Consider the following 26,788-nt stretch of genomic DNA (forward strand, 5'->3'; position numbering starts at 1 on the left):
GTCCTTGGTATTATACCTTTATTGTGGCCAGCTTCCAATCTACAAGATAACGATGTTGCTCTAAAGTCACTTGAAAACTGTCTCCAGGAGGGGTATTTAAACAAAATGAGGTTCATGAGGAGGTGGTCAGGATAGGGGCGCTTGTCTGGAAGCACACTGGCCTTCCGCTCCAACCATACCCACCCAAAGCTCGCCATGTTCCTGTCACCTCTCTGGGATGCTCTCCCTGGGCACAAGTCCTGTGGGGAACAGTGCGGTCCACGAAGCCTTTTCCTGAGGACGGTGGCTCACTGTGCCCAGGCAGTGTCCTGGGTGGAGCTGTCATCCAGCGGCCCGAGGGAGAGACCTGTACTGCCCCTACCTAATGGCAGATTCCAAGCAGGAACACCCCATCAGGCACCAAGGTCACTTCCCAACTGCCGGTCGGTATTTAACTTTCCACATGAGATTAGATTAAACATTTGGGTTCATAAACGCCTAGATTGCAGATTGCAGCTAACAAAGGCTTGGTCAGCCGCGAGCTGAAAGTGCCCGGCAGGCTGAGATTTATGCATGGTCCCCGAGAACTTGCCAACACCAGCCAGGAAGTTCAGAGCCGCCTGGCTTTGTAGTAGGGGGTTTCGTACCGCTCAAGCACTGCCTAGGTAAGCTTCTATTACGAATTCTTTATTGTTTCAGAAATTAAGTAACAAAGCAATCTATTTCCTTTTTCAAGAAATTTATAAAAGGAGCTATTTTCCTGTTATAAGATGGCCTTTCCTTCCTTCTTTGTTCTCTGTCTCTCTGTTCTTCTCTTCCTTCTTCCTCTCCTCCTCCTCCTTCTTCTTTTTCTCACCCTCCTCCTCACTCTTCTTCTCCTTGGTATTGTTTTCCTTCCTCATTTCTTCATAATTGGAGGAGAATTTTGAAAGCGTTTTTATGGAATGTTCATGGTAAATGCAAGTAATCGTATCTTTTTCTATTCTTGGTATAAAAATGAAAGACTTCCCTGCCTTTCCAGGCCCCCGTGATGCTAATGAGCCACCATCTTTTTTTTTTTTTTTTTTTTTTGAGCCACCATCTTTTAAAAATTTTTTTTTCAACGTTTTTTATTTATTTTTGGGACAGAGAGAGACAGAGCATGAACGGGGGAGGGGCAGAGAGAGAGGGAGACACAGAATCGGAAACAGGCTCCAGGCTCCGAGCCATCAGCCCAGAGCCTGATGCGGGAGCCACCATCTTTTAAGAAAAGATGAACTTTTAAGAGAAGAGAACTTCAGGTTTGGGGATCAAAGGGGTGTTACTTTCCTCACAGTGTCCAGACTGTCCTTGTTGTGAATTACACACCCCTCTGACAAGCGCAGCTGGAGTTAGGGGGTCATTATGTGTCCTGAAGATAGGGCACAACCAATTGGTGTGTGTGAGCAGAAACCATGGTCTTAGTCTCATTTCTTTTACCCAGCTGAGCTGCCCAGTCAGAGCTGATTGAAATGGGGTGTTGTTGGAATGTGCGACCTCTGCTAGGGCACAGTGGGTCCTGGGCGCTAGCTAGCCTGCGTGATTTGGGTTTCGAGTGCCAGCACAGTGGTCGACATGCAAGCCCTGTGACCCTGGACAGATGATCTAAGCTCTGTGGGCTATCGTTACTGCACCTGCCAAATGAACAGGCCAGCCTAAATAATCTCTAGGGGCCCATCCTGGCTTTTGAGCAAGGACTACTTATTGAAAATGGCCGAAAATATAGGTCCGCATATGTTAGGTTGAACCACATGAAATCGCCAATATTGACCGGATTTCACCTATAGAAATGGCACTTTCATATGATCGAACAGAACATAAATAACAGTCCTCTCATTGCTAAATACCTATTATATAGTATTCTACTTAGAGGAGGGATAATATGTATACCAAATACGCTCAATGTCTATCAGTTAGGTAGTTGTTCTGGGTATCATAAGTTTAAACCTATTTGAACGTTCTAGCTCCATGTCCATCAAGAAAATTGCTTTCACCTACTGATTGGCTTTCCCCTCGGTTAGGGAAGAGACAACGGATTGTTCAGCCATGTCTCTGCAACAGTGTTCAAAATGCGAATCCCCCTTGGACCCAATTTTGTCAGCCTGGCTGGGGACCAGGTACTTTATCTATCTGGGCCCTTTTCACTCTAAGATTAAGTCTTATCAAGAAGCACCTCCTGATGTGTTCTCTGCCACAAGCCTTTGTCCATGTCAGCAGACTGAACAAATAATCAGTATTGGCTCCAGCAGGCTGGAGAACGCTGCCGTGCTCACGCCTCAAACCCAAACAGCTCCAGTGGAACCCAGCACTGACATCCCTCAACTCAAAGATATTTTGCTGCAGAGGTGCTTGGTTGGGCTTTAGGGAGTTCCCGGAGATTGAATGTAGAGTATGTGCACGTGTATACTTTTGGGGAGAAGAATAAAGTCAAATCCCTTCCTTTCCTGCAAGTAAGTTGAGAATCACCCTTTCTAGCAGTTTCTAGTGGGAATCCACAGTACACTACAGAGGAGCATTCATTCATTCACCAAACATTTAGTAAAGATCTATGATGCACCAGCCACCATGTAGGGCCCTGGGATTCAAAGATGAACAGAATAGGGGCACCTGGGTGGCTCAGTCAGTTGGGCGTCCAACTCTTGGTTTCAGCTCAGGTCACGATCTCATGGGTTCGTGGGGTCGAGCCCCACGTCAACGTGAAGCCTGCTTGGGATTCTCTCTCTCCCTCTCTCTTTGCACCCTCTGCTCAAAATGAAGAAATAAACTTTAAAAAAAAAAAAAAAGCAAAGGTGACTAAAATGACTGATCCTTGCCCTTCAGCAGCTCAAGCTGTCATGTAATTATGATCCAAATCACTTAAGCATCCCTGCAAAATGGAGGTAATTATCTCAGTGTCATAGACAGTGCTCACATGCACGAGCACACAATAAATGGGTAATGGAAAACAAGCAGACGGACACGTGACAGTTTGCAGAAGCAGCACAGAAAGGGATCTCCAACTCAGAGATCTGGGGAAGAGCTTGCGGGTGAGGTGGCCACTGATGGGGTTTTCTCAACTACAAGAGCATACTGCCATTTTTTTTTTTACATTTATTCATTTTTGAGAGACAGAGACAGAGCACAAGTGGGGGAGGGGCAGAGAGAGGGAGACACTGAATCCGAAGCAGGCTCCAGGCTCCAGGCTCCAGCACAGAGCCTCACGCGGGGCTCGAACTCACAAACTGTGAGATCATGACCTGAGCCGAAGTCGGACGCTTAACTGACTGAGCCACCCAGGTGCCCCAGCATACCGCCATTTTCACAGGTGAGTCTGGAGATACTCAGCTCCTCTGTCTTATAGAAATTGTATTTCTTTCTTCCTCTGCAGGGCAACTCAGGGATGATCATTCAGAAGACCAAGGTTACTTCAGTGACCTCTCCCCTGTCCTTTGGGCTCCAGTTCCCCTTCCCCTCAATACTTACTTAAAGTGCCCCATTCCCATTTTACCTGTGGAATCTTGAGGCTTCCCTTGAGGCACCCTGTCCTGGATGGCTTTGCTAAGAAAGCACCAAAACATAGGTCTCCTGTGTCCCCATTCTCTCAGAGGCCTAAAAACACAGGGGACTAACTATTAAGCCCTCTTATGAGTCAGGGGCTGGTCTAGATTTTTCACAGGTGGTGCGCCATTGCTTTGCCGAAAACATTCGCAAAGCGATATTGACAGTGAGCATGCCCTACCCTACCGCATTTCCCGTTTAAGACCTTGGGGCGCCTGGGCGGCTCAGTCGGTTAAGCATCAGACTTCAGCTCAGGTCATGATCTCACAGTTTGTGGGTTCAAGCCCTGCGTGGGGCTGTGTGCCGACAGCTCAGAGCCTGGACCCTGCTTCGGATCCTCTGTCCCTCTCTCTCCTCCCCCCTCCCCCCCACTCATGCTCTGTTTTGCTCTCTCTCTCAAAAATAGGTAAACATTAACAAAAAATGTTTTTGACTATTTATTAAAAGAAAAAGACTAGGACCTTTATGTCCTCCACTCAGAGGCGTTCACTGGTGGAATTTCCAGGCACAGCAGCACAGCCCACAAAGGAGATAAACGGGAGGCAGGGTGGATGGAGGAGCTCAGAGCACTTGGGAACTTGCAATGCTACCACCTCTCTGGGGGAAACTCAGATACAAGGCAAGGCCTTGGGTGCTCAGAGCATACTAGAGTTCCTCCAAAAAAAGGGCTGTCCAAAAAGCAAAAATAACTGGAATAATTCCAATCTTAATTTTTTTTCTTAATGTTTATTTATTTTTGAGAGAGAGAGAGAGAGAGAGCACAAGTGGGGGAGAGACAGAGAGAGAGAGGGAGGGAGGCACAGAACCTGAAGCAGGCTCCAGGTTCCGAGCCATCAGCACAGAGCCCAACGCGGGGCTTGAACCCGGGAAGTGTGAGATCGTGACCTCAGCCGACGTGAGGCACGCAACTGACTGAGCCACCCAGGCACCTTAGCAATAATTCCAATCTTGATAGCACCTTAGAAAGAACCCTGCAGGGGACTGACTTCTCTGCCTGGAAGAGGCTTCCCCTTCCTCTTGCTGGTTGTCTGCTGCCCTGGGTTTGCTCAGCACCCTCCCCGATACCCAACTGCCCCCATCATTCATCTCTGTGACTTCCGCACCCCTCCACCAGCCCTTCACTTTGTACACGTAGCTCTCCTGGTTCTTCTTTACCTGTCTCTATCTTCTCTCCATTCTTCAATTTGGCTTTGCAAAAGAAAACTGAATTCTCTCTAGAAGGTGCAGTAGGGGGACTATATAAGCTGGAAAAATCACAGTTTTCTTTATTGGATGAAGATGCCGAGACAAGTTGGCAGGGGGCGCCTGGGTGCCTCAGTCGGTCCGACTTCGGCTCAGGTCATGAGCTCACGGCTCCGTGAGTTCGAACCCCGCATCGGGCTCTGTGCTGACAGCTCCGATTCCGGAGCCTGCTTCGGATTCTGTGTCTCCCTCTCTCTCTGCTGCTCCCCCCACCTCTCTCTCTCTCAAAATGAATACACATAAACCTCCCACCAGAGGAGCAGATCTTGTCTCTGTAAGGGTCAGGGGGCCTGTGGCGACATCTTGGGTAAGATTAAAACCAGCCTAGCTGCACTCTCTCACAGTGAGTTATCAGTTAATTCTCACTGAGCGAAATGTTGGGAAAGCATCAGACAAAGACCTGGAGCTCCCCTCGGGCCCCTCCCTCAGGTAGGGAGGTCTGCAACATCTCACCTTATAAGAGGAAAGGAAAGACATGTTGAAGACAGTGGGCGTCGTTTCCGGAAGGGCCTTTGGCAAACCCACTGCTTGGGCTCTTACTGCCTGGGTGGACCTCTAGGTAGGTCCTGGCTAGTCACCAATTCACCTCCTGTCCACATTCCTCCCAGTTCTGCTCCCCTCCCCCCACCCCCGCATTCTCCATCCCCGAACGACGTTCAGCTCTCCGAGTCCCTTCTCACTTTGTCCATACCGCTCACCAGCCTCTGTGCTTCTCGTGGCTGTTTGTCTGAAGTGCTCCTGCCACACCGAGCTTCCACAGGCGGAAACCTCACCCTCACCATCTCTGCCCTTCCGACACCCCGCCCGTGCCTGGCACATTAACTTATCCATTGAGCATGCACTGGGTGCCTTCGATGTGTCAGGCTCTGTGGTGACGTTCGCTACACCAAGGTAGGCAAAGGCGATACGAGCCCTGTGTCACAGAGATGGCAGTTGAGCAGGAAAGGCGACACCGTGAGCCAATGATCACACACGAACACCAGCGGCACACGCACAGTCAGCACAGATGGTGAAGAAGGCTTTGGAAAAAAAATAAAAATAAAAAGATGCTATTGGAGAAAAGTGGTGGTGGTAGGGGGTGATTTAGAGCGGGGCCAGGGGGTTTTCTCAGAAGTGACAGTTAAGCTGGGGCCAAAAGGGTAAGGAGGTAGCAGAGGGAAGAGAAAGGAAAAGTTATTCCAGGTTGAGGGAAGAGAATGTGCAACTGGCCCGACGCGGGAGAACGTTTATTGACTCGGGAGGTACGAACGACCAGTCACCATGAGGGTGGAGTGACTGGGGAGGTGGTTGGGGGCCAGCTCAGGCCAAGCCAGGTAAACCCCACTAGGGAACTGGGGTTTTATGTTAAGTGGGACAGGAAGGTATTGAGTCATATTAAAAGCAAGGGGATACGATCTCGTTTTTTCTTTTTTTTAAATGTTTGTTTCTTCATTATTTATTTATTTAGAGAAGGAGAGGCAGAGAGAGAGGTGGAGAGAGAATCCCAAGCAGGCCCCACGCTGTCAGCGCAAGAGCCCGACAGGGGCTTGACCCCATGAACCATGAGATCACGACCTAAGCAGAAATCAAGAGCTGGACGCTTAACCGACCGAGCCCCCCCCCCCAGGTGCTCCCGATCCCACTTCCTTCTTAAAAAGAGCACCGTGGTTGCGGTGCAGGGCAGGGAAACTGGGGGGGGGGGGGGGGGGTTGCACCGCATGGTGTCATCCAGGTGAGAGGTGTTGGTGGCTGGACAGCGCCAGTGAGGATGGAGAGGAGAGCCGGACTTGGGGCATACGAATGATCTCTCAGGTCGTCGCGTTGTGCCACTTACCTAAGACGTTTCTTTCAAATGTGGATGGACACACTCCGCCCTGGGGCATACTTGGAAAAAGCCCACAGCGGAGACAAAGGGGATGGAGCAGACTGCAAGGTCAATGCCCCTTGCAATCCTCTGCCCCATGATTCTCTGCACACACGGATCAGACATGAGTCATTGCTTCGTTCAGCTGATGTCTGTTGAACGCCTGTTATGAACGACGCATTATGCTAGGCATCGTGAGGCGACTGGTCTTTTTAAACATTCTTTTTTTTTTTTTTAACGTTTATTTATTTTTGAGAGAGAGAGAGACAGAGCATGAACGGGGGAGGGTCAGAGACAGAGGGAGACACAGAATTTGAAACAGGCTCCAGGCTCTGAGCGGTCAGCAAAGAGCCCGACGCGGGGCTCGAACTCACAGACTGTGAGATCATGACCTGAGCCAAAGTCGGACGCTTAACCGACTGAGCCACCCAGGTGCCCCGCGACTGGTCTTTTTAAAAACAAAGTAGGGTGAGGTGCTTGAGGAGAATTTGGAACGTGAACAAAGTATAAAGCATGGCGGGGGGGGGGGGATGTTAAGTATACTACCCACTGCTAACATCACTGTTAACATTTTGAACTCGTCATTTCCAGTCTTTTTTCCATTTTCATTTGTATGTTTATACTTATCTACATATGTAAATTGGGGTACTATATACAGTTTTATGTCCTCCAGCCAGCTTTTTAAAAAGTGTTTATTTTGAGAGAGAGAGAGAGAGAGAGAGAGAGATACAAAGCGAGCAGGGGAAAGGCAGACAGAGAGAATCTCAAACAGGTTCTACACCGCCAGCACGGAGCCCGACTCGGGGCTTGAACTCCTGAACCGTGAGATCATGACCTGAGCGGAAATTAAGAGTTAGACACTTAACCGACTGAGCCACCCAGGCGCCCTCCCATCAGACTTCTGTTGGAAGGTGTCACGCATGCAAAAAACACATAAACTGCATATGCAAAGCTTAAAGAATAATTTTTTAAAAATATGCACTCAATCAATTACCAGCCAGGTAAAGAAGAAATTATATTACCTCCCCCTTTGTATTCACCCCTCCTTATCCCTTAAAGTAGGCAAATGCAGAAAGAATCAGTGTTCTTAACCTTGGCCATCTGTTTCATTATTTAAATTGCAGCAGGAGGGAGACATGCCGGCCCTGTCCAATCTGACGCAGACGCTGGAAGATGTCTTCAGAAGGATTTTTATTACTTATATGGACAACTGGCGCAGGAACACGACAGCTGAGCAAGAGGCCCTGCAAGCCAAGCTTGATGCTGAGAACTTCTACTATGTCATCTTGTACCTCATGGTGATGATCGGCATGTTCTCCTTCATCATTGTCGCCATCCTGGTGAGCACGGTGAAATCCAAGCGACGAGAGCACTCCAACGACCCCTACCACCAGTACATCGTGGAAGATTGGCAAGAGAAGTATAAGAGTCAAATTTTGAATCTAGAAGAATCAAAGACCACCATCCACGAGAACCTCGGGGCGGCGGGGTTCAATATGGCTCCTTGATGAGGAGGAAAGGCGTCAAGCCAACAGCGGATACCTGGATGTGAAGAGACACCTGTGCCGTGGAGCAAATCCAAGTTGTCACTGCTTAGACGACACTAAGCTCCTTGCCTTCTGTTGAGAATTTTCATGGAGACCCTGTGGCAACTCAACTAAGACGACAATGGTAACCTCAGTGTGATTTAGACTTGCTCATCAGAGCCGTGTTTTATGCTGAAGATCCCTTTTACTTTCTGTGCACCATAAATGTCACTTTAGTCAATGTCAAATTTGACACATTTTGTCGAGTGAGTGGAAATAAAGTCAAATTTGAAGGACAGCGCCTGTGTGCTAGCGGCGAGGGCGCGGGGGAGGAGGGGGAGGCAGGTACCAACAAGTCACTGAACTGTCTTCCTCATGAAACAGTATTTTGTATGTGATGAATTCGCTCTATAAATAACCCAGATGTATTGCGCAGAGGCTGTGGTTCAAAAATGTGTCACCTGCTCACTGGCTTGACATCAGAGCGTTTATTTATTCATTCATGAATGTCAAGTCTGAAGTGATGAATGAACAGAATCACCAGGTGACTTTACGTATATTGTTTTCCCGGCATCTGGCTTACTGGGAAGTCTGTCGACAGAACAAACATTTCACGAGGGCAAATCGCCCACAACAGAGAAGTAGCATCTTTAAGAAGTGCCCAGTGCAACAGAAACATATTTTTAAATTAACATTTAAAGTTTTATGGAAAACTAACCCTTTAAAGTTCTTGTTATTATAGAAAAGGATAATGAAAAGTTGTAACATCACTTTATAAATAGCATATTCTTTTCAGTCACTTGATTTTCTTCCATTTACAATGATTTTCATTTGTGTTTCAAGAGACTAACGGTACAGAAGGTGTCTGAATTACTGATGTCTGTTGAAAAGCTAGACAGTTCACTCCATCTAGACATTGCATTAGAGATGCAATCCACACATTAGGTGACTTCATCTACTAATTAAGCCAAGCGATATTTAACACCTATCTATCTACTCAGGCCACTGGCGTAGACCCCAGGAGTGTAGAGATGATTGAGACTCCCTGAGCTGGAGTGACCCGCTCAGTAGAGCGAGTCAGGTACGTAAACCTCATGAGGACAACTTGACAGGTTATGAAGGAGGTCAACACAGAGTGGGCAGAGCTAGAGCAGGGACAGGATGAGGACCTAACTCGGGTTAAGGTGTATTCTCTCAGAGTAGCTGAGAGGAGGAAGTCAAAGCCAAGACGGGTGTATGGGGTTATTGCTTCGTACCTCCCAGCTTCCCTCTCTTCTTCCCTATCTCCCCATCTTCTCAGCCAAGGCACAGCAATTGTCAGGAGGGCCTCAAGTCTCAGGACTCTAGGGGCGCCTGGGTGGCTCAGTCGGTTAAGCGGCCAGCTCTTGATTTTGGCTCAGGTCATGATCTCAAGGTTCGTGAGTTCGAGCCCCACGTTGGGCTTCCCACTGACGGTATGGAGCCTGCTTGGGATTCTCTGTCTCCCTCTCTCTGCCCCTCCCCTGTTCATGCACACTCACTCTCTCTCGTTCTCTCTCTTTCAAGGTAAAATAAATGAACATTAAAAAACAACAAATAGGGGCGCCTGGGTGGCTCAGTTGGTTAAGCGTCCCACGTCAGCTCAGGTCACGATCTCGTGGTTCATGAGTTCGAGCCCCGCATTGGGCTCAGTGCTGACAGCTCAGAGCCTAGAACCTGCTTCAGATTCTGCGTCTCCCCGTCTCTCTGCCCCTCCTCTGCTCTCTCTCTCTCTCTTTCTCTCAAAAATACACATTTAAAATAATGAATAAATAAATAAATAAATAAATAAATAAAATAGATGATAAGTAAATCAAATCTTAAAAAGCAAAAAGTCTCAGGGTTCCAAGACAAAATTCAAAAAAAGAATCCCTTCTTCAAGGCTTGTAGGATGTCTTCTGTCGCCTACAAGGATTGTATCTCCAGAGGGAGGTGTCTACGAGATATTTGTTCCTTAGAAACAAATGTGCAATTATGCTAACATAAGCATTACAACAGTATCATGAAAATCCACTGATACTCACATGTGACCAGAGTGGCCTCCTTCCTCAAATCATGAATCCAGAAACGCTATTGCACACAGAACGTTCATCCCGGTGTGCCCAGAGAAGCAGCCCCGGCTACCAAATCCTGGCCTTGGGTCGGGATCCAGACAGAGACCCAAGGTTTCTACCAGGTGACAAAGACCATCTCCTTCACTAACCTCTGGTCAGTCTCTTCCGAGCCAGCAAGCAGGTCTCGGCCTTGGCCTGTAAATACTGTAGAGGCTTGGTACAAGTGATTTCGTCCCCCTCTTCACACTAAGAGACTTGAACAAACATTAGCACAGCTTCTAACAGCTCAAGGCCTCATCCCTAAGAGGACCCCAGCTCCATTTAGAGTGTCTGCCTGAGAAAACTCAACAGGCTGCTGGGAAAATTCACTGTTGGTTCCAGCCCAAACCTGGAGATTGGCAGATCAGCTCCCTGAATCCCCTCTGAGAGCAGTTAGAAAACGTGGAATTAGAAATCTTTTCTCTCTTGCTTTGAGATACAAACCTTTCACCAGCCAGCACTGCCTTGTCTCTTTGAAACGCCAACACTCAAGGAGGGAACCCTTCCCACCCAGTGGCTACCTTGCTCTAACGTGCACCACTCTCTCTGGTCATAAAGACAGAAGCTTCTCTTTCAGGTAAGTCAGGTCAGACCCACTAATGCCCTGGTTTTTGTAAATTTCCACTTCCCCGATTCTGCTCAACTGACCCCACTCCCCCACTCTCCCCCTAAGGTGCCCAGTTCCCACTCCATAAATCCAAGTTGACTTTGGTTCATCCTGGACCCTCTTCTCTGTTGCAATAGTTACTGAAGGAAGTCTATCCTTCATGCTTTAACTAGTGTCTGGCTTCATCTTTGACACAGGAAACCAAATTGAGGGAAAGAAATGTAGATTTCCGGAAGAAAGTGCATTTTATTATCATCACTGAAAGGACAGCTGGTGACATAGATGGCTATCGGCCAGCTTTCCTTTTGGGGGATGGGCGAAATGCCCAATCTTCAGAAGCATGTTGGGTAGAGAGCCGTTGGAACCACTTGCCTGTTTGCCACTTCGACATTAATCCCCCAAATCCTAGGCTTTCCACTTTCAACTCGGCAACTAAAGATGCCCCTTCAAACAACTTGTTTTTCTTTTCTACCCCGTTCGCTGTTCGAGCTCCAGCTGCTTGGATTCCTGGCTCCATATGACCTGAGCGCCTCTTAACTTCTTCCAAGAGTTCAGAAGTGGTTTGAAAACGAGCCCATGGGAGTTGCTGCCCCTACGGTCTACATCCAGACTACTGAGAGTCAGGGTCCCAGCTCCGGCACTTGCGGGCTTTAAGACCCTGGACAAATTAATCTCTCTGTGCGTCCCTTTCCTCATCTGCGAGTTAGTTGTATGATGTCCGGTTATAGGCTCGTTACGAGACTTCAGTGAGACAAGAAGCCTCACAGTGCTCAGAACAAAGCTAGTTTTGTTACTTTCTATAGGAAAACTTCGCTGGTCAGCCGAACCAAACCCTCCACCCCTCACTCTGTCCTTGTCCTCTGCAGGCCTAACATCTCGTACGTCATCACCACAAAATGTCATAATGGGATTTGGAGTCAGACCTCCTCCTGGGTTCGAATCTAAATTCTGTCCCTGCAGTTCGCGGGTGTTGTTCTTGCGCCAGCCGCTTACTCTCCCCTTGCTCGGCTCCTTAATCCACAGAAGGGTGAGCCGAGCACGGAGAAAGAGCTCCGTGCACCTTCCCTGGGGTCACCCTTGCATTTATCTGGGGTCCGGCTTGCGCGCTCCCGCGGGGCCGGGGCTGAGCGTGCCCGAGCGCGTACTTCGCGTCTGGTGAACGAAGGAAGCTGGGACCCCGGTACCCGGGCTACCGCTCTCCCAAAGGAAAATGCACGCATTTTGTCAGAGATGAACGCTATATTTGGAAACTTCTGGGGACCCAAGGATCCTCAGTCGCAGACAGCAGCGGGTAGTATCCAGAGGAAGGGGGACGCCCAGCCCTGCAGCCGTCTACCTCCCCCGGCTCCGGTAAGGTCACAACGGGAACGCGCCGGGACCCAGAGCACAGTGTCCGGCCGTGCCAATCGTGACCCCTGACCCCTGCGCAGCCCCCAGCAGTCCGGTGCGGAGCGTCCCACTGCGCCTGCGTACCGGGCCTACGCCCGCGAATGCGGCCCCGGTCCATTGCGCCGGCGCGCGGAGCGGTGCATGTCGGGACGTGTAGTCCTCCCGCCGCCTTGAGCGAGTGACCGTTCCTGTGCAGGCCCCGGCGCAGGAGCCTCCGCGGCCTGGAGCTGTAAGTGGGTGACATCCGGTCAGCGGGATCCTGACCCGAAGCCCGACAGCTTTTGGGGGGCGCTGGGGAGTCCGGTGGTCGGCCCCGCGTTTGCTGTTCTGTCAGGGATGCCCGCCAGCCGGCCCCCCTGCCGCGCGGCGCCGGCTTCCCGGGTGGGGACCGGGAGGGTGACGGCCGCCGCGGCCCCACCCGCGGAGCGCCCCGGCCTGGCTCGGTCGTCCCGGCGCCGCGGAATCCGCGGATCCGGCGCCGGGGGCTCTGTGTTTAGGCTGGCTCGAGGTCCGGACGGGGCCCAGTTGTTCTGGACGGAGGGTTTGGAGGGATGAGCGAATATTCCGGACACCCTGTTACGTGGATGGGTGGGGGAAGAACGGCCGCCTTTGGCCCTCATCCCCGGGTCTCAGCGGGTTAGGTGTTACTCCCCAAGGGTCGGTTATGGAGGAGCCGAGATCCAGCCTCTCTGGCCCTGGGAACCGCACGTGACCTGGTAGTGGGGCTCAGAGGTCGACGGAGTGATGCCCAGGGTTCACCTGCAACTCCCTCCTCCTCGCACCACCCAACTTCTAACGATTGGGTGAAGAGCTGGGGTGAAAAGGGCAGAGACCGGGAATGCGAACATGTTCCGAAACGTTCTGACACGGCCTAATTAGCGGCTGGAATGAGCGTAGATAGCAGGAGACTGACCACCCTGGAGTTTGTTAGGTGTGCCAAGAAGAAAACGTAGATTCTGGCCAGTATTTTGTCCAGATGGCTTTCATTGTCCTAACCTGAATAAACGGAGAGCTTTTCTGGTTTTTAGGATAAATCTGGCAAAGGAAAAAAAAATGATAGAAGCAAAGGCTTCTATCTGAGCCACTGTTGTTTTTCAGATTTAAGTTAGCTTGAATGGTGCATAGTTCCGGGGGAAGTCTAAAACCTCCTGCCCTTCACAGTCTTTATGCCTCAACAGTGTCCACGCCTTGTTGGCTTCTGCAGTTCAGCCCTCAGATACCAGCTGCCTTCTGTGGCTAATATTGCATCAGACATACATATGGCAGTGGAGCTAATAGCCTGCTGATATTTTTAGCTGTCTCAGTTCTCATTTGCTGAAGTCCTGCCAGGTGCTACGAAAGTTAGAGTTAGAGCATGCGATTGAAGGGAGAAGAGGAAAGTTATCATTTGGAGGCAGCAGGTAGGAATGAGCTGGATTGATCAGCCCTCTTGTCTCCCACCCGCTCACTGCATCACTCCCACTACTTTTTTTTTGCAGGTTGACTTTAAATATGTTTCCTTCTAAAGAGCTTGAATTTCATCACCCTAGGTATGAAGCCGAGGCAACTGCCAGTAAATTTTCATAGTCAGATTGTGTGATATCAGAGAAAATGGGGACTTAACGAATTCCAGAGTTGCAGAGTTGTTCCTTGGATTCCGATTTTTAAAATGAGAACATTTTGGTTCAGAGAGGTTAATGGCTTGCCCCGGGTCACATGCCTGCCATTGGTGCCACCAAGAATAGAGTCCAGCTCTCCAGTTCTCTTGGTCCCTGCTATCTTGCATTGATTGCATTTTGCTCTGGTTGCCTCTTGTTTATGGTTCTTAAGCTTGGCATGTCCATTAGCAGAAGGAGAGATATTTATCATAACACTAATGGTTGATATTTATTGAAATGTGTTCCATGGACTGAGCATTGTGCTTAGTGTTTATAATCCAATCTCTGAAGAATTTACAAATGAGAGATGCGGGGCTCAGAGAGGCCAAGTGAGTTGTCCAAGGTCACACCAGTAGTAAATGTAATATTTGGTTGCCAGAGGGCCAGACCATTGGGTGTTCTTTTTTTAAGTCAACACTCTTTTTTTTTTTTTTTTTAATTTCCTTAAATAATCCCTACACCCAGTGTGAGGCTCTAACTCACAATTCCGAGATCAAGAGTCACATGCTTTACCAACTGAGCCAGCCAGGCACCCCATGGGGTGTTCTTTTTAATTTCCTCTCATAAGCTTTTTGGACCTATTTGTTGCCCTTGACCTTGGGAATCAATATCTTACATTAATCCATTAATGCATCTTACATTAATCCATTAATTCTTACATTAATTCTTGTAACTAATTACATTAATACATTCATATGACCGCAGAAAATAAAGGACAGCCAAACTTACCTACTGTATTTGTACACAACTCCGTTAGAGCAAGAGTTGTAAAAATAAAATTTACATAACCTTAAACATTGTTCAATTACAACATGGCTAAGCCCTGAGATTATCAGAGATTACTGAAAGTGAAAATTCTAGCAACAGGTCATAGGAACGTGTTTCTCCAGTGCAAGTCAGAATCTCCTGCTACTTGAGGACAAACAGGCCATTTATCCATGAAGAAAACGAGCACCTTCAATCACGTCATCCCATTTAAAGAGATTTATGGTGTACGTTCCTATCATGAACTTATCTGGCTTTGAAAGAAGTCATGGGGAAAACTCGGTTATCTTGTGCCAACCACCAGCCTGTTTTCCAGATACTATGACCTTGAATCGATGAGGTATGAATTTTCTATACTTAACATGCTTTTGTAAGTAAAAGTTTTAATAAAACACTTTCCCCGAAGTTCATTTTAGTATCCCCATTCTAAAGGCCTGACCTTTTCTTGTGCCTTTTCTCCATTCTAAGTACATTTAAAGGCAAGCATCCCCATGATTTTTGAATTTGCAAAGCTTTCTGCCTATATCAGGGTAAGACTCTGGAGCCACATTGGATGGGTTCAAATCCCAGTCCCTGTGCGACCCTGGACGCGTTACATAAACTTTGTTGCCTCATCTCTGACCCGGAACAATAAATCTCTCTCCGGGGCGCGTGTGAAAACTAAATGAGTTTGCACAGCTAATGTGCCGTAGTGCAGCCGGGCACAGTGACGTGAAGCTCTGAGTATACTGTAAGTTGCCAAATTTCAGAAAAAAGTCAGGGCCCTAGAGCCCATCTGGTTGACGCCCCCCTTTCTTCATTTACAGATGGGACCAAGGCCCCGGGAGGGAAGTCACTTACCAGAGTGCGTGGGTTCTTCATCCAGAACTCAAGTCTTCTGACTCTTGGGGTACGTGCCGTAGCATAAGAATAATGACATACAAGGCCTTGGAGCAGATGCTGTGCTCCAGCTGTGTCCCCTGACCTGTCATTTCCTGCTGCTTCCTCACATTTTAGATGAGATTCTAGATAGGAATTACTTCCTGAGGACAGTTTTTTTCCGTATCATTTACTCCCCTCCAGATATTTTTTAAAAACCAAGATGAGCTTAACACTCAGAGGACTTGAAAAAAGAGAGGCACTCATCCGCCGGCCAGCTCTTTGCTCAGGACAGGAGGTGGGTGGAGAAGACTTGGGAGCTCTTCTGTCCACAGATGCGTGGCGGGGGGGAGCACCTGTCCCCTCAGGCACAACACTGCCACCGCTGCTCGGGGCTGTGCCCCCAGCCCCGGCAAAAAACAGCCACGGAGACCTTTCTGCTCACCAAGAGCCAAGCCCGTCTTCCTCCCTGAGCCGGGCCATCTGCTTTCCACCAGGCTCTGGGTCCCCTGCTGGGCCCCCCCCCCCCCCCCGAACCCTCCTCTCTGTGGGGCTTGCTATCTTTGCTCATGTGCCCTTTCTCTCCATCAAAGGGAAGGCTTCCTAAGGTGGACTGATCTGGAAAACCCAAAGTGACCTGTTTCTTCTCTCCCCGCCAGAACAGCAAGACCTGACCTCCCAGTTCCTCTCTCCATGTGCTTGTCTGAGCAGGCCCACGTCGACCAGGAGTGACTTCGCAATTGGCCCAGCATGAACTGGAAGGTGAGTATGCTTTGAATTTATACGTTGTGGCTTGGTTTTTTCTTTCTCCTCATTGTAAAAAGTGAGAGTAGGGGGCACCAGGGTGGCTCAGTTGGTTAAGCATCCGATTTCAGCTCAGGTCATGATCTCGCAGCTCGTGAGTTTGAACCCCATGTCGGGTTCTGTGCTGACAGCTCGGAGCCTGGAGGCTGCTTCGGATTCTGTGACTCCCTCTCTCTGCCCCTCCCCTGCTCATGCTCTGTCTCTCTCTCTCTCTCTCTCTCCCCCACCCAAAAATAAACATTAAAAAAAAACTTTTTTTTTTAAATTGAGAGTAACAGTGCTGTAGAGGTGGGTTGATTAAAAAGAAAAAATGAATTAAAGCAGGAATCATAATACTATTTAATATTTAATTTTAAGTTAAAACATATAAAAGTTCATTTAGTCACCAGACTTTTGGAGGGGGGTTAGGCCCTTTCTTTGAGCGGGGGTACACTGACTTCAGATCTGCCTCACTTTTCTTGCAAAAACCATGCCTGTAAAGTTTTACCTACAGTTTCACATTTTGGTTTCTTTCAAGTGGGTTAATATGTTATGAAACAACCTACATACAAAATCTTTCCAGATTTTTATGTCGTCTTCCCTAATCTTTTACATTTGTGTTGCCAACAGCACTGGTTTTTTTGTTTTTTTTTTTTTCAACTCAAACTCGAAAATGCATTGAAAGCATTTGATTTACTTCTCATGGAAACAAGTTTTTTCTTTATACAATATAGCCATATTTCACTAAATGTTGTGTTTAGAAAAATTACCTACAATAACATCAAGTACAACTTAAACTAGTTGGGGAATAAACATAGCTGTCCTCTGCAGAACAGATTCAGCAGATGAGAGCACAGGGCCAAGGGCAGGATCCTGCTGGGCATTCAGCGGGCTCTGGGCCGCAGCCAGCAGGTTTTACAGAGGGAAGGAGACTCATCGCACCAAATCCCCAAAGTGGGTGGGGTGTGGTAGCTGTCGGTTTAGAGAGCAGCCACCAAAATAGATCATATTGTAGATTCTTTGAAAGTATGATATCCAGCAAAAATCGTGTTGTCTTCACCGTCTAGAGATGGCTACTGTTAACAATTTTGGTGTGTTTTCTTCCAGTGTTTTGTCCGTATTTGTAAGTGTAGCGTGTGTATTTTCAAACTTAGGATCTCACTGTGTATTTTTGCAATTACGAGCATTTGCTTGTTCAAAACATCCACCAGCTTTCCATTGCAAGGCTCCCTGGGAAGGTGTGGAAGGCAGGACCAGGGGGGGCTAGGAGATAGAGAACCCCTCTGCTTCCCCAGCTCTTTGGGGCAAAGGTTTTGGGGGGGACCATGCAGAAGGACGGACCATGGGGACTTTTCTCCAGGACAAGCCTGGTTGAATTTAAGAGGCAGAGTGTGGACTTCTTGAAGGGGTTGAAAATGTTGGAGCGTTTGTTTAGCAAGTATTGGGATTCCAGAACTCACCGTGGAAAGGCTGGGAAGGAAAGACGAGGCAGCAAGGAGATACAAGGGGAAGAAGCAGAAAACGGCGTGGGGTGGGATTTAGGGAAGGGCCTGTCCTCTCTGTGGTGGCCACAGTCAGTGGGGACAAGAGGCAGTAACTGTTACTGAAGGCTTGCTGAGGACTTGTTAAAACACAGACGGTGTTGGGGCGCCTGGGTGGCGCAGTCGGTTAAGCGTCCGACTTCAGCCAGGTCACGATCTCGCGGTCCGGGAGTTCGAGCCCCGCGTCGGGCTCTGGGCTGATGGCTCAGAGCCTGGAGCTTGTTTCCGATTCTGTGTCTCCCTCTCTCTCTGCCCCTCCCCCGTTCATGCTCTGTCTCTCTCTGTCCCAAAAATAAATAAAAACGTTGAGAAAAAAAAAAAATTTTTAAAACACAGACGGTGTTAAAACACACACCCGCCAAAGTTCCTGATCACTTAGTCTGGGGCTACCACTGGTCTAAGGCAGGGCGCAGAGAACGTTCTTAATCGTAGAATGATGGACAACCCACTTGACCACCCAGGCCAATCCCGCTGGTGACAGAAGGCGTTCTTTCTTATGTCAGGGACAGAATCTGCCCAAACCTTTCCAACTTCGAGCAGACACATAGCTCTGTGGCTGCCTGGGAACCACCTCATGTTTAAGAGGGGGCCCTTCCCTGTACTGTCGGGAAGAAGTGGCCTCTCTTTGCACCTGACTGCATGAGGCCCTGGAAGGCAGCAGGATTATGTAGCCCACGGTACATCCTGTCGGCTTCCCTTTCTGGCTCAGGGGGCCTGTGGCATCAGTGACAGTCAATACTGCGCATTAGCGACAGTATTTGCTAATTATTCAAAAAATGAGCCACTCTCATTACACAAGATTTGGGGATTTATTTTAAAAAGTTGGTATGGGGCGCCTGGGTGGCTCAGTCAGTTAAGCATCCGACTTCGGCTCAGGTCGTGATCTCTGAGTACGTGAGTTCGAGCCTCGCGTTGGGCCCGCTGCTCTCCGTGCAGAACTTGCTTGGGATTCTCACTCTCTCCTCTCTTGCTGCCCCTCTCCCACTCCTACTTTCTCTCTCTCTCTCAAAATAAATAAATAGACCTAAAAATTTTTAAAAATTGGCATAGATCTCGCCCACTCCCACAATATTTTATTCACTTACCCCCTTGAAGGTTGGTTGGTTTTGAGACCGAGACAGGGAGAGCCTGGGCGGCTCAGTTGGTTAAAGAGGCTGACTCTTGATTTTGACTCAGGTTACGATCTCATGGTTAGTGAGATTGAGCCCTGCGTTGGGCTCTTCATGGAGTGTGGAGTCTGCTTGGGGTTCTCTCACCCTCTCTCTCTCTGACCATCCCCCTCCCTCAAAATAAATAAACTCTAAAAAAGTTAAATAAAATGAGGGGTTTGTTAGAAAGAAATCAAAGGCAGACATTTAGCACAACTGAAGCTCAGTCCCCCAGACGGGCAGGAGTGTAGCCCTGAAACCCTTTGCTTTAAGCCTGAAGAAGGGGGGCCCCTGACCTCTGCTGCCGCCTCTCTGCCCCCCTTCCCGGTCCTGAAACCCCTGCCTCGCGCTGCCTCCTCTCCACTACCTTTAGAAAGAAAGTAAGTACCCACACCACTTGCCTCTGTCCATTTGTTGATGTATTCCCAATTCAGTGTATTTTCTAACTTCCCGTTGAGCTCTACATTTCCTGTCACTGGTAAAGCCGTTTGATGTTTAGATCACAGGGAACCGTGGGCTGTGATGTGGGCTCCGTCATAGTAGGATTCCACGGGCTCAGCCATGGAGATGGGGAGAACTGGAGGGGTGACTTTCCCATGTGGATTAGTGCTCTGTTGGCCTAGATCAACCCCATGAACATAAAAGGGGGTTTCCGCCTCTGAACTGCTTGATTTTTGCCGCCAAGGAGGTAAAATAAAAGCACATTTAACGCTTTTTTTCTCTCAGAGCTGGTTTGTAAGCGTGGCGTCCAGCCTCATCTTGACTGAGAACCTTCAAGAAAATACAGGAATTAGAGGGCTACTGGGGGGAGGTAGCGGAGGTTAGCTCTAAGTCTGAGTGAGGAAGATCCACATTCCAAGCTGCTTATATTTGTCACGATGAAAAGTTTCACTTCTGCAAAGTTTTCAGTTTTTTCTACTGTTGCTCGAGTGGTCTTTCTCAGTGTGTATGTTGTATTTATTCTTTGCTGTGAAAATGACTTTGTGCTTGGAAACTGTTACCCAGCTGCTCAGTGTTCTTGGGTTCTGACTGTTCTGGTTAAATTAAAACAATTGAAATATTTGGATTCCTCCTTTGGATGTCCGTTCTCTTCCCGCTGTACCACCTTGTCGTCGTCCTCAAATATCCGTAAGTAGCCTGTTAAATAGTTTCAGAGGTAGTGATTCCAGTCGGCTTTAGTAAATTCAGTAGCCCAGACATCGTTTGTTTGTATAATTTAATAGTAAAATTGGTGAGCGTGGGGAGCAGATGATGCATCTTACAGTGTAGTGATAAAGAGAGTTCAGGTTTTGGAGCGGTCTTAGCTCGGTCAGACCCTCACCGTTCCAGACTTTACACTTTCTCAGCCATAAAATTAGGACAGTCCTGGGACAGGAGCCAGGAGCCCGCCTGCTATGGGAGGAACCTGTAGGGGAGGCTTGTAGTGCCCAGTGAGCTCCCTGTAGGCCTCACTGACGCCACGACATCTAAGCGTGAAATCGATATCTACGTCTAAGCCTAAAGAATTGTAATAAAATTGTGCGAACACGTATGTACGTAATTTATGATTTCATTAAGTCCGTTTCCTTGAAACTCGGGAAGCAGGGGAAAGAAGACCGGCATCGAGGTTAGAATATTTCATTCTGACTCTGGCCTCATCGTGAATCGGCTGTGTGACGCAGGCCTCTCCCCGACCATGAGCTTCACTCTCCTTGTTTGTAAGACAAACGAGTGGTAGACTTAAGTCGTGCTTAAAATCCCTCCCAGCCCTCCCGCTCTGTGAGCATATTGTTCCCAGCTAACTAAAGTTTTCACGGACTCATTCTGTTAGAAGGAGAGACAAATGTGCTTCCTGTAGTAGAATCTAGTAGGACCTCCTTATATGGGAATTGCGTATAATAAGTTATGTTTGGCAGTTTACTGATTTCACTGGAATAAATCCTCCCTAATTAATCCTCTAGAATAAGTGATCACTGAACTAAAGCACACCTTTATTCGGGAAGGAATTTTTACTCACGCGAAAAGCTCACAATTATCATTCAGGTCACGCTAACCGTGTTTATGAAACAAGTATAGTATTTCCCTTGAGATACTGTTGCTCTATGTGCACTAACATCATAACGTACCTACTAGCACAGACAGTAATTCAAATCCATCGTTATTCCCCGGACGCCATTGTGGCCCATGGGTCAGAACTTACCCTCTAACCGGAAACTATGGGAACAGTTACTGAGTAGCTCAGTTTTCATGTTTTGAATTTTACTGTATTTTAATATTTATTGAAGCGCCGATGCTGATGAGTAGCTACAACCAAGAGGAAATCGTAGCCTCCTAGGATCGGAGAATCTAGAGACGGGGTCTGGCCCACCTCCCTTGAGGAGGCAGAAGCTTAGAAGTCAAGCGCCGGACCCAGGTCTCGTGGTCAGTCGGTGGCAGAGCAGAGCTATAGTCCAGGCCCCCCTGCGCCTCCCCCCCCCCCCCCCCGCCAGCTCCGGCTGCTTTCACTGGACCGCAGTGCCTCCTGGGCAGCAGGGGCCGGGGTGACCGGCCCAGGGCCTGGTCCAGTCATGGGAGACCACAGTTCTGTCTGCGGCCCGTGGGTGGTTCGCGCACGAAGCCAGCAGCAAGGGGGCGGTGGAGGGCGGAGGGAAAACTAGGCCGCGTCTGTCCTGGTCGCCGGCGTAGCCCCAGCAGCTGGCCTCGTGCCTGTTATGTGATAGGTGTGCGGTAAGGGTTTGCTAAACGAGGGAATGTAACAGAAACGTTCCTTCTCAATCATAGTACATCTAGAATGCTTGCTTTCTTCTTTAAGGTCCTTGAACACATGCCCTTGCTGCTGTATATCTTGGCAGCAAAAACCTTAATTCTCTGCCTGGCATTTGCTGGAGTCAAAATCTACCAACGGAAAAGATTAGAAGCAAAACTGGAAGCTGAGAAAAAGAAGCAGTCGGAGAAGAAAGATAACTAGAGGGAAAAACCAAAGGTATGGGGACTTTGCTCGTGCAAAATTTACAGCGGGCCGAGGTGGGCCGAGGCACAGACATGGGGGTCAGAGAACCCCTCCTCCCTCCAGGCTGAGGGCCGCGTGAGACCCACCTGCTGTCCGATGGGGGGCATCTGTGGGAGGGGAGGTGTGCAGATCCCGGCCCCCTGCACCCTGGGTGCAGATGAGCTAGATTGTGCCCGCCTCTGCTCGAAGCCTGGGCGCTGCTCCCTTATCCGGGCAGTGGGGCTGAGCAGGTGTTGGGTCGCAGAACTCTTGAGAATTTCCTGAGAGCCGTGGACCTTCTCCCAGCAGAAGCACGCATAGTAGAAACACCTACAGTTGCACATCAAATTGCAGACGGGGACGGGGAGGAGGTGGGGTCACAGGTCTGTGGAGACCCACACCCGTACCTAAGATGAACAAACCCTGCTCGATCTTCAGGAGAAAGTCTGACTCCCAGGAATGGCATAGAAATCCCTTCCCGATGTGTTCTTGCCCCTCCAGTGCTCACTCCCCACACTTCTTCAGGCCACTCCTTGACCGTGGGAGACACTCCGGCCCCTTGGCCTTGGCTTGTTAGTCCCAGAGGGTCCTTCCCAACAACCTCTTCATGTAAGCGTGAAGTCTTACTCGTCGCGGTAGCCCTGGGCCTGTCACAGCACCCAAGAGGTGCCCAGAGCACATCTGTTGAGTTAAGGCACCAGGAGGTAGTTCTGAAACCCCACCACAGAGTGAACAGACGATGATCAACACCTCCCTTAGTTCTGGTGCACTGATCTGATTTCTTCCATTTATCAGGTTGAATTCTGTGCTGCTCTGAAAATTTGAGGATTCAACTACGGTGGCAGGCGTTTCTAGATCAGCGGTCCCCAAACTTGGCTACTGATCAGAATTGTTGAAAGTGCAGATTTCCAGGCCCCAACCCCCGAGAGATTCCATTACGTGGGTGTAGACATCTGTTCTTTTGAAAAACCATTAAGGGATTCTTCTTTCTTTTTTTTCTTTCTTAACATACGTAGGTGTATTTTTTATTTAAATTTTAGTTAGTTAACATGCACTGGGGGATTCTTAACACAGCCCTTTCAGCAACGTGTCGCTCTAGGAGCCACTGGGCCAGCGATCTCCTAACCCCCCTCCACCCGGAGATCCCATGCTTCCGTAAATAGGAATTCCCATAGAGGATTTTTAAAAACCTTGTTTAATGTTGATTTATTTATTTTGAGGGAGAGAGAGAGAGAGAGCAGGAGAGGGGCAGAGAAAAAGAGGGAGAGAGAGACTCCCAAGCAGGCTCCGAGCTGTCAGCACAGAGCCTAACACGGGGCTCGATCCCACAAACTGTGAAATCATGACCTGAGCAAAAATCAGCCTCGGATGCTTAACCGGTTGTGCCGCCCAGGTGCCTCCCGTAGAGGATCTTTAGGCCTGGGGAGGTGTAGGGGCGCCTGGGTGGCTCTGTCGGTTAAGCGTCAGCCTTCAGCTCGGGTCACAATCTCGCACTCCGTGAGTTCAAGCCCCGCGTCGGGCTCTGTGCTGACAGCTCGGAGCCTGGAGCCTGCTTCGGATTCTGGGTCTCCCTCTCTCTCTGCCCCACCCCCGCCCACGCTCTCTCTCTCTCTCTCTCTTATTATAAATAAATAAATGTTAAAAGAAAAAAGTTTGGACCTGTGGAGGTTAATGGCACACGACTAGTAATCGTAGCAACACTTACTGAATGACTGTTGTGTGGCTCGCATTTTGCTCAGCATTTCTCAGCTGGCCGGCTTATCGCTTCTGCTGATAGCTCTGCGGGGCCCGTTCAGACTGAGAAAGGGCTGGCCCTCTGCCTCGTGAAGAGCAGAGTCAGGCTCGAACCCAGGTCAGACACGGGCCCACCGGGCCTCACCCCGGCTGCATCACCTTCCCGAGTGCAGGGACGTGCACTGAGAGACTGTGAAGCACAGCGGCTCTCCGGTCCTCACCCCGGGCCCAGAATCCCCTCTGTCATTGCCCCTCATGCCGTCCCTGGCCAGAACCTTGGTTTTTTTGGAAACGGTGTTTTACTGGCTGAAACCCAGGAGTGGGCACTGGGGTGAGGAAAGAGGGAGCATCGCGAAACTAAAACCATCAAGGGAGGGCAGTTCTCTTTGAAATGTGTGGTTGGTTGAATTTCTGTCTCAGGCAGAGTCTAATTTTTTTTTTTTTTTATGTTTTATTGATTTTTGAGAGCAAGAGAGACAGAGCACGAGCAGGGGGAGGGGCAGAGAGAGAGGGAGACCCAGAATCCGAAGCAGGCTCCAGGCTCCGAGCTGTCAGCACGGAGCCTGACGCGGGACTCGAACTCACAGACCGTGAGATCATGACCTGAGCCGACTGAGCCACCCCGGCCCCCCCAGAGCCCTCATTTCGCGTTAGACCAAGAAGAAGAAGGAAAGATGGGATGTGGGGCCACGAGCACTTCCCTCCCACCGGCACCCGCAGAGGCCTCAGGGCGCAGGGGCTGCCGCGAGACTGACACTTCATTTTCCTGCCAGCCTCGAACCTGCTTTGAAACCAGGGCAGAAAACCGGGATGTTGAAGATAACATTCTTTTAATAGATAAACTTGCAGTGGTTTCTGTTTGTTACGTTGAACCAGCTGAGCGCCAGGGTCAGCGCTGAGCAGGTCAAACCTCTGTCAGTGTTCAATCAGACATTTCATACCCACCCTTTTTGTCTTCCTTTCTAGAGTTTGCGATTTAAATGTCGGCCTGAGTGGATCCCAGCTGAGAAGGAAGCGGAGACCCTTACTGAATGGGGTGTCGGAGGATAGACTCCCAACCTATAGGTTTAACTTAAAATTGTATGAATTTTTTTATGCCCTTGAAAGAACCAGTATTTTGTTGACTGAAATAAAATACCTTTGTAAAAAGGTTGTCTCTGTCTCTGGAATGAGCCAGAGCATTTCTGTCTCACGCAGACACACACCGCCCCCCACCCCCACCCCCCACCCCCCTCCCGGTGTTGTGATGGGAGGGAGTTTTGCCAACCTGCACCCCTCCCGGCCTTTCTTGGGATCGCAGGTGCTCTTGACCCAGGACCGGGTGGAGGGAGAAGTGGCGTCTGGGAGCCTCGGCCACGCGCCCTCCCCGGCTCTCCGGCCCTCTGCTGTGCTGCCCTCCCGCACGCTGCCCTGCTCCGGCCCGCCTCCGGCCGTGTTTCCATTGTTGGGGTGGAGGGAGGCCGCACCCCAGTCGCCCAAGCCACGTTGGCGCCTCTGCTGACCCAGGAGGGTCCTCGTGGGGAGGGCTGCAGGGTGAGACCCATCGGCCACACTGGGCGGGAGTCTAGGAAGAACTCGCGTCCCCGAGTCCTGCTGTGACAGAGTTAGAAGAGCGGGCCTACTCGGTCCTCTCCCCCGCCCCCCCCCCCACCGAGTGCTTGTTGGGATTTGCGATGAGAGACGAAGGGGAGGGATGAACCAGGGAGACTTTCAGGTTTGAGAGAAGCGATACTAAGATTTTTTGACTCAGCACCTCACAGACGGAGATCTCTGCAAAAAGATTCACGACGTCTCACTTCCCTCGATTAGAGAGCGGATCAGGGATGAGAAAGCAGTAACCAAAGCCATACATCTGGGGGAAGGTTTGGTCCCGTTGCTGGTGGCCACGTGGAACATTTGCATGAGTGTGTAATCGACCCTTGAGCCACTGGGGGAAGGTTTGGTCCCGTTGCTGGTGGCCACGTGGAACATTTGCATGAGTGTGTAATCGACCCTTGAGCCACGGAGGTTTGAACCACAGGGCTCAGACCCACTTGTACGTGGGTTTTCTCCATAAATACAGTGCTGTCAATGTATTTTGCTTCTGGTTTTAACGTTTTTTTCCCCTAGCTTGCTTGAAGAACACATTATATTTTTCCTTCCCTTCCCCTATGGTCTTCTGTTAAGTTTCTCGGATTGCACATGTGAGTGAAATCATACGATATTTGTCTCTCTCTGACTGACTTATTTCACTTAGCAGAATACCCTCCGGTGAAAATTAAGCTACAAACAGAGAGGGAGGCAAACCATAAGAGACTCTTACACACAGAGAACGCCCTGAGGGTTGATGGGGGTGGGGGTGTGGGGGGACGGGGAAAATGGGAGACGGGCATTAAGGAGGGCACTTGTTGGGATGAGCACTGGCTGTCGTATGTAAGAGATGAATCCTAGGAATCTACTCCCGAAGCCAAGACTACACTGTATACACCGTATATCAGCTAACTTGACAATAAATTATTCAAAAATAAAATTGGAAGAAACCATTTTTAAAATTCATGGTCAGAAATGACATGTAACCATTTGCAGAATAAGAGCTGATATGAAAGATGAAGAGAAAAGAACCCATTGTATAATACATACACAACAGACGTGTTAATCAACTGTTTATGTCCATCAGTAAGACTTTTTGGTCAACGATAGGCTATTAGGTTTTACGAAGAATACAGGTGAATTTTTGACTACGCAGGGGATTGGCATCCTTAACCCCTGCATTCAAGGAGCAACTGTGTATTAATGGGTGTCCAGCCCCCTCTGGCCCAGATTGACAGAACTTCGAATTTTAAACCAGAGGGGTAAAAGGAATTCTATCGTTCTTAAATTTTACTGTGGTTACTGGATGTTCTTACCCACAATTTAGGAAGCAGCATTGCCATAGGATCAAATTCTAGGTACAGAATTGATTCTGACCCACCAAGCTACAAATCCCCAGAGTCCGTGTGGCCTGGGTCTCGTGGAGCACGAACAGACCCAGAACAGAAGTGGAATGCCCTAGGATTTCTGCGCCCTGGTCCCCACGTTCCCCGAGTTCCTCAGGTGGGGTCCAGAACTGACCCTGAGCCACGG

At 49.2% G+C, this 26,788-nt stretch overlaps 2 protein-coding genes across 2 annotated transcripts; both read left to right on the plus strand.

Annotated features, from left to right (window-relative positions):
• The first annotated feature begins 477 nt into the window (after window positions 1-477).
• Window positions 478-8,443, plus strand: KCNE2 (potassium voltage-gated channel subfamily E regulatory subunit 2). Its single transcript, XM_030330558.1, has 2 exons — window positions 478-644; window positions 7,744-8,443. The coding sequence occupies exon 2, from the start codon at window positions 7,756-7,758 to the stop codon at window positions 8,125-8,127; it is 372 nt and encodes a 123-aa protein (XP_030186418.1). The 5' UTR covers window positions 478-644; window positions 7,744-7,755; the 3' UTR covers window positions 8,128-8,443.
• Window positions 8,444-12,386: 3,943 nt separating this feature from the next.
• On the plus strand, window positions 12,387-24,838 carry SMIM11A (small integral membrane protein 11A). The gene is made up of 5 exons (XM_030329546.1): window positions 12,387-12,481; window positions 15,461-15,543; window positions 16,172-16,274; window positions 21,776-21,946; window positions 24,653-24,838. The coding sequence occupies exons 3-4, from the start codon at window positions 16,263-16,265 to the stop codon at window positions 21,929-21,931; spliced, it is 168 nt and encodes a 55-aa protein (XP_030185406.1). The 5' UTR covers window positions 12,387-12,481; window positions 15,461-15,543; window positions 16,172-16,262; the 3' UTR covers window positions 21,932-21,946; window positions 24,653-24,838.
• Window positions 24,839-26,788: the final 1,950 nt, after the last annotated feature.

The sequence above is a fragment of the Lynx canadensis genome, chromosome C2 (assembly GCF_007474595.2).
Source record: "Lynx canadensis isolate LIC74 chromosome C2, mLynCan4.pri.v2, whole genome shotgun sequence".
Classification (NCBI taxonomy): domain Eukaryota; kingdom Metazoa; phylum Chordata; class Mammalia; order Carnivora; family Felidae; genus Lynx; species Lynx canadensis.

What these genes read in the sequence shown, in the direction of transcription:
- KCNE2 (XM_030330558.1), top strand. Translation starts at nt 7,756, where the DNA reads ATGCCGGCCCTGTCCAATCTGACGCAGACGCTGGAAGATGTCTTCAGA.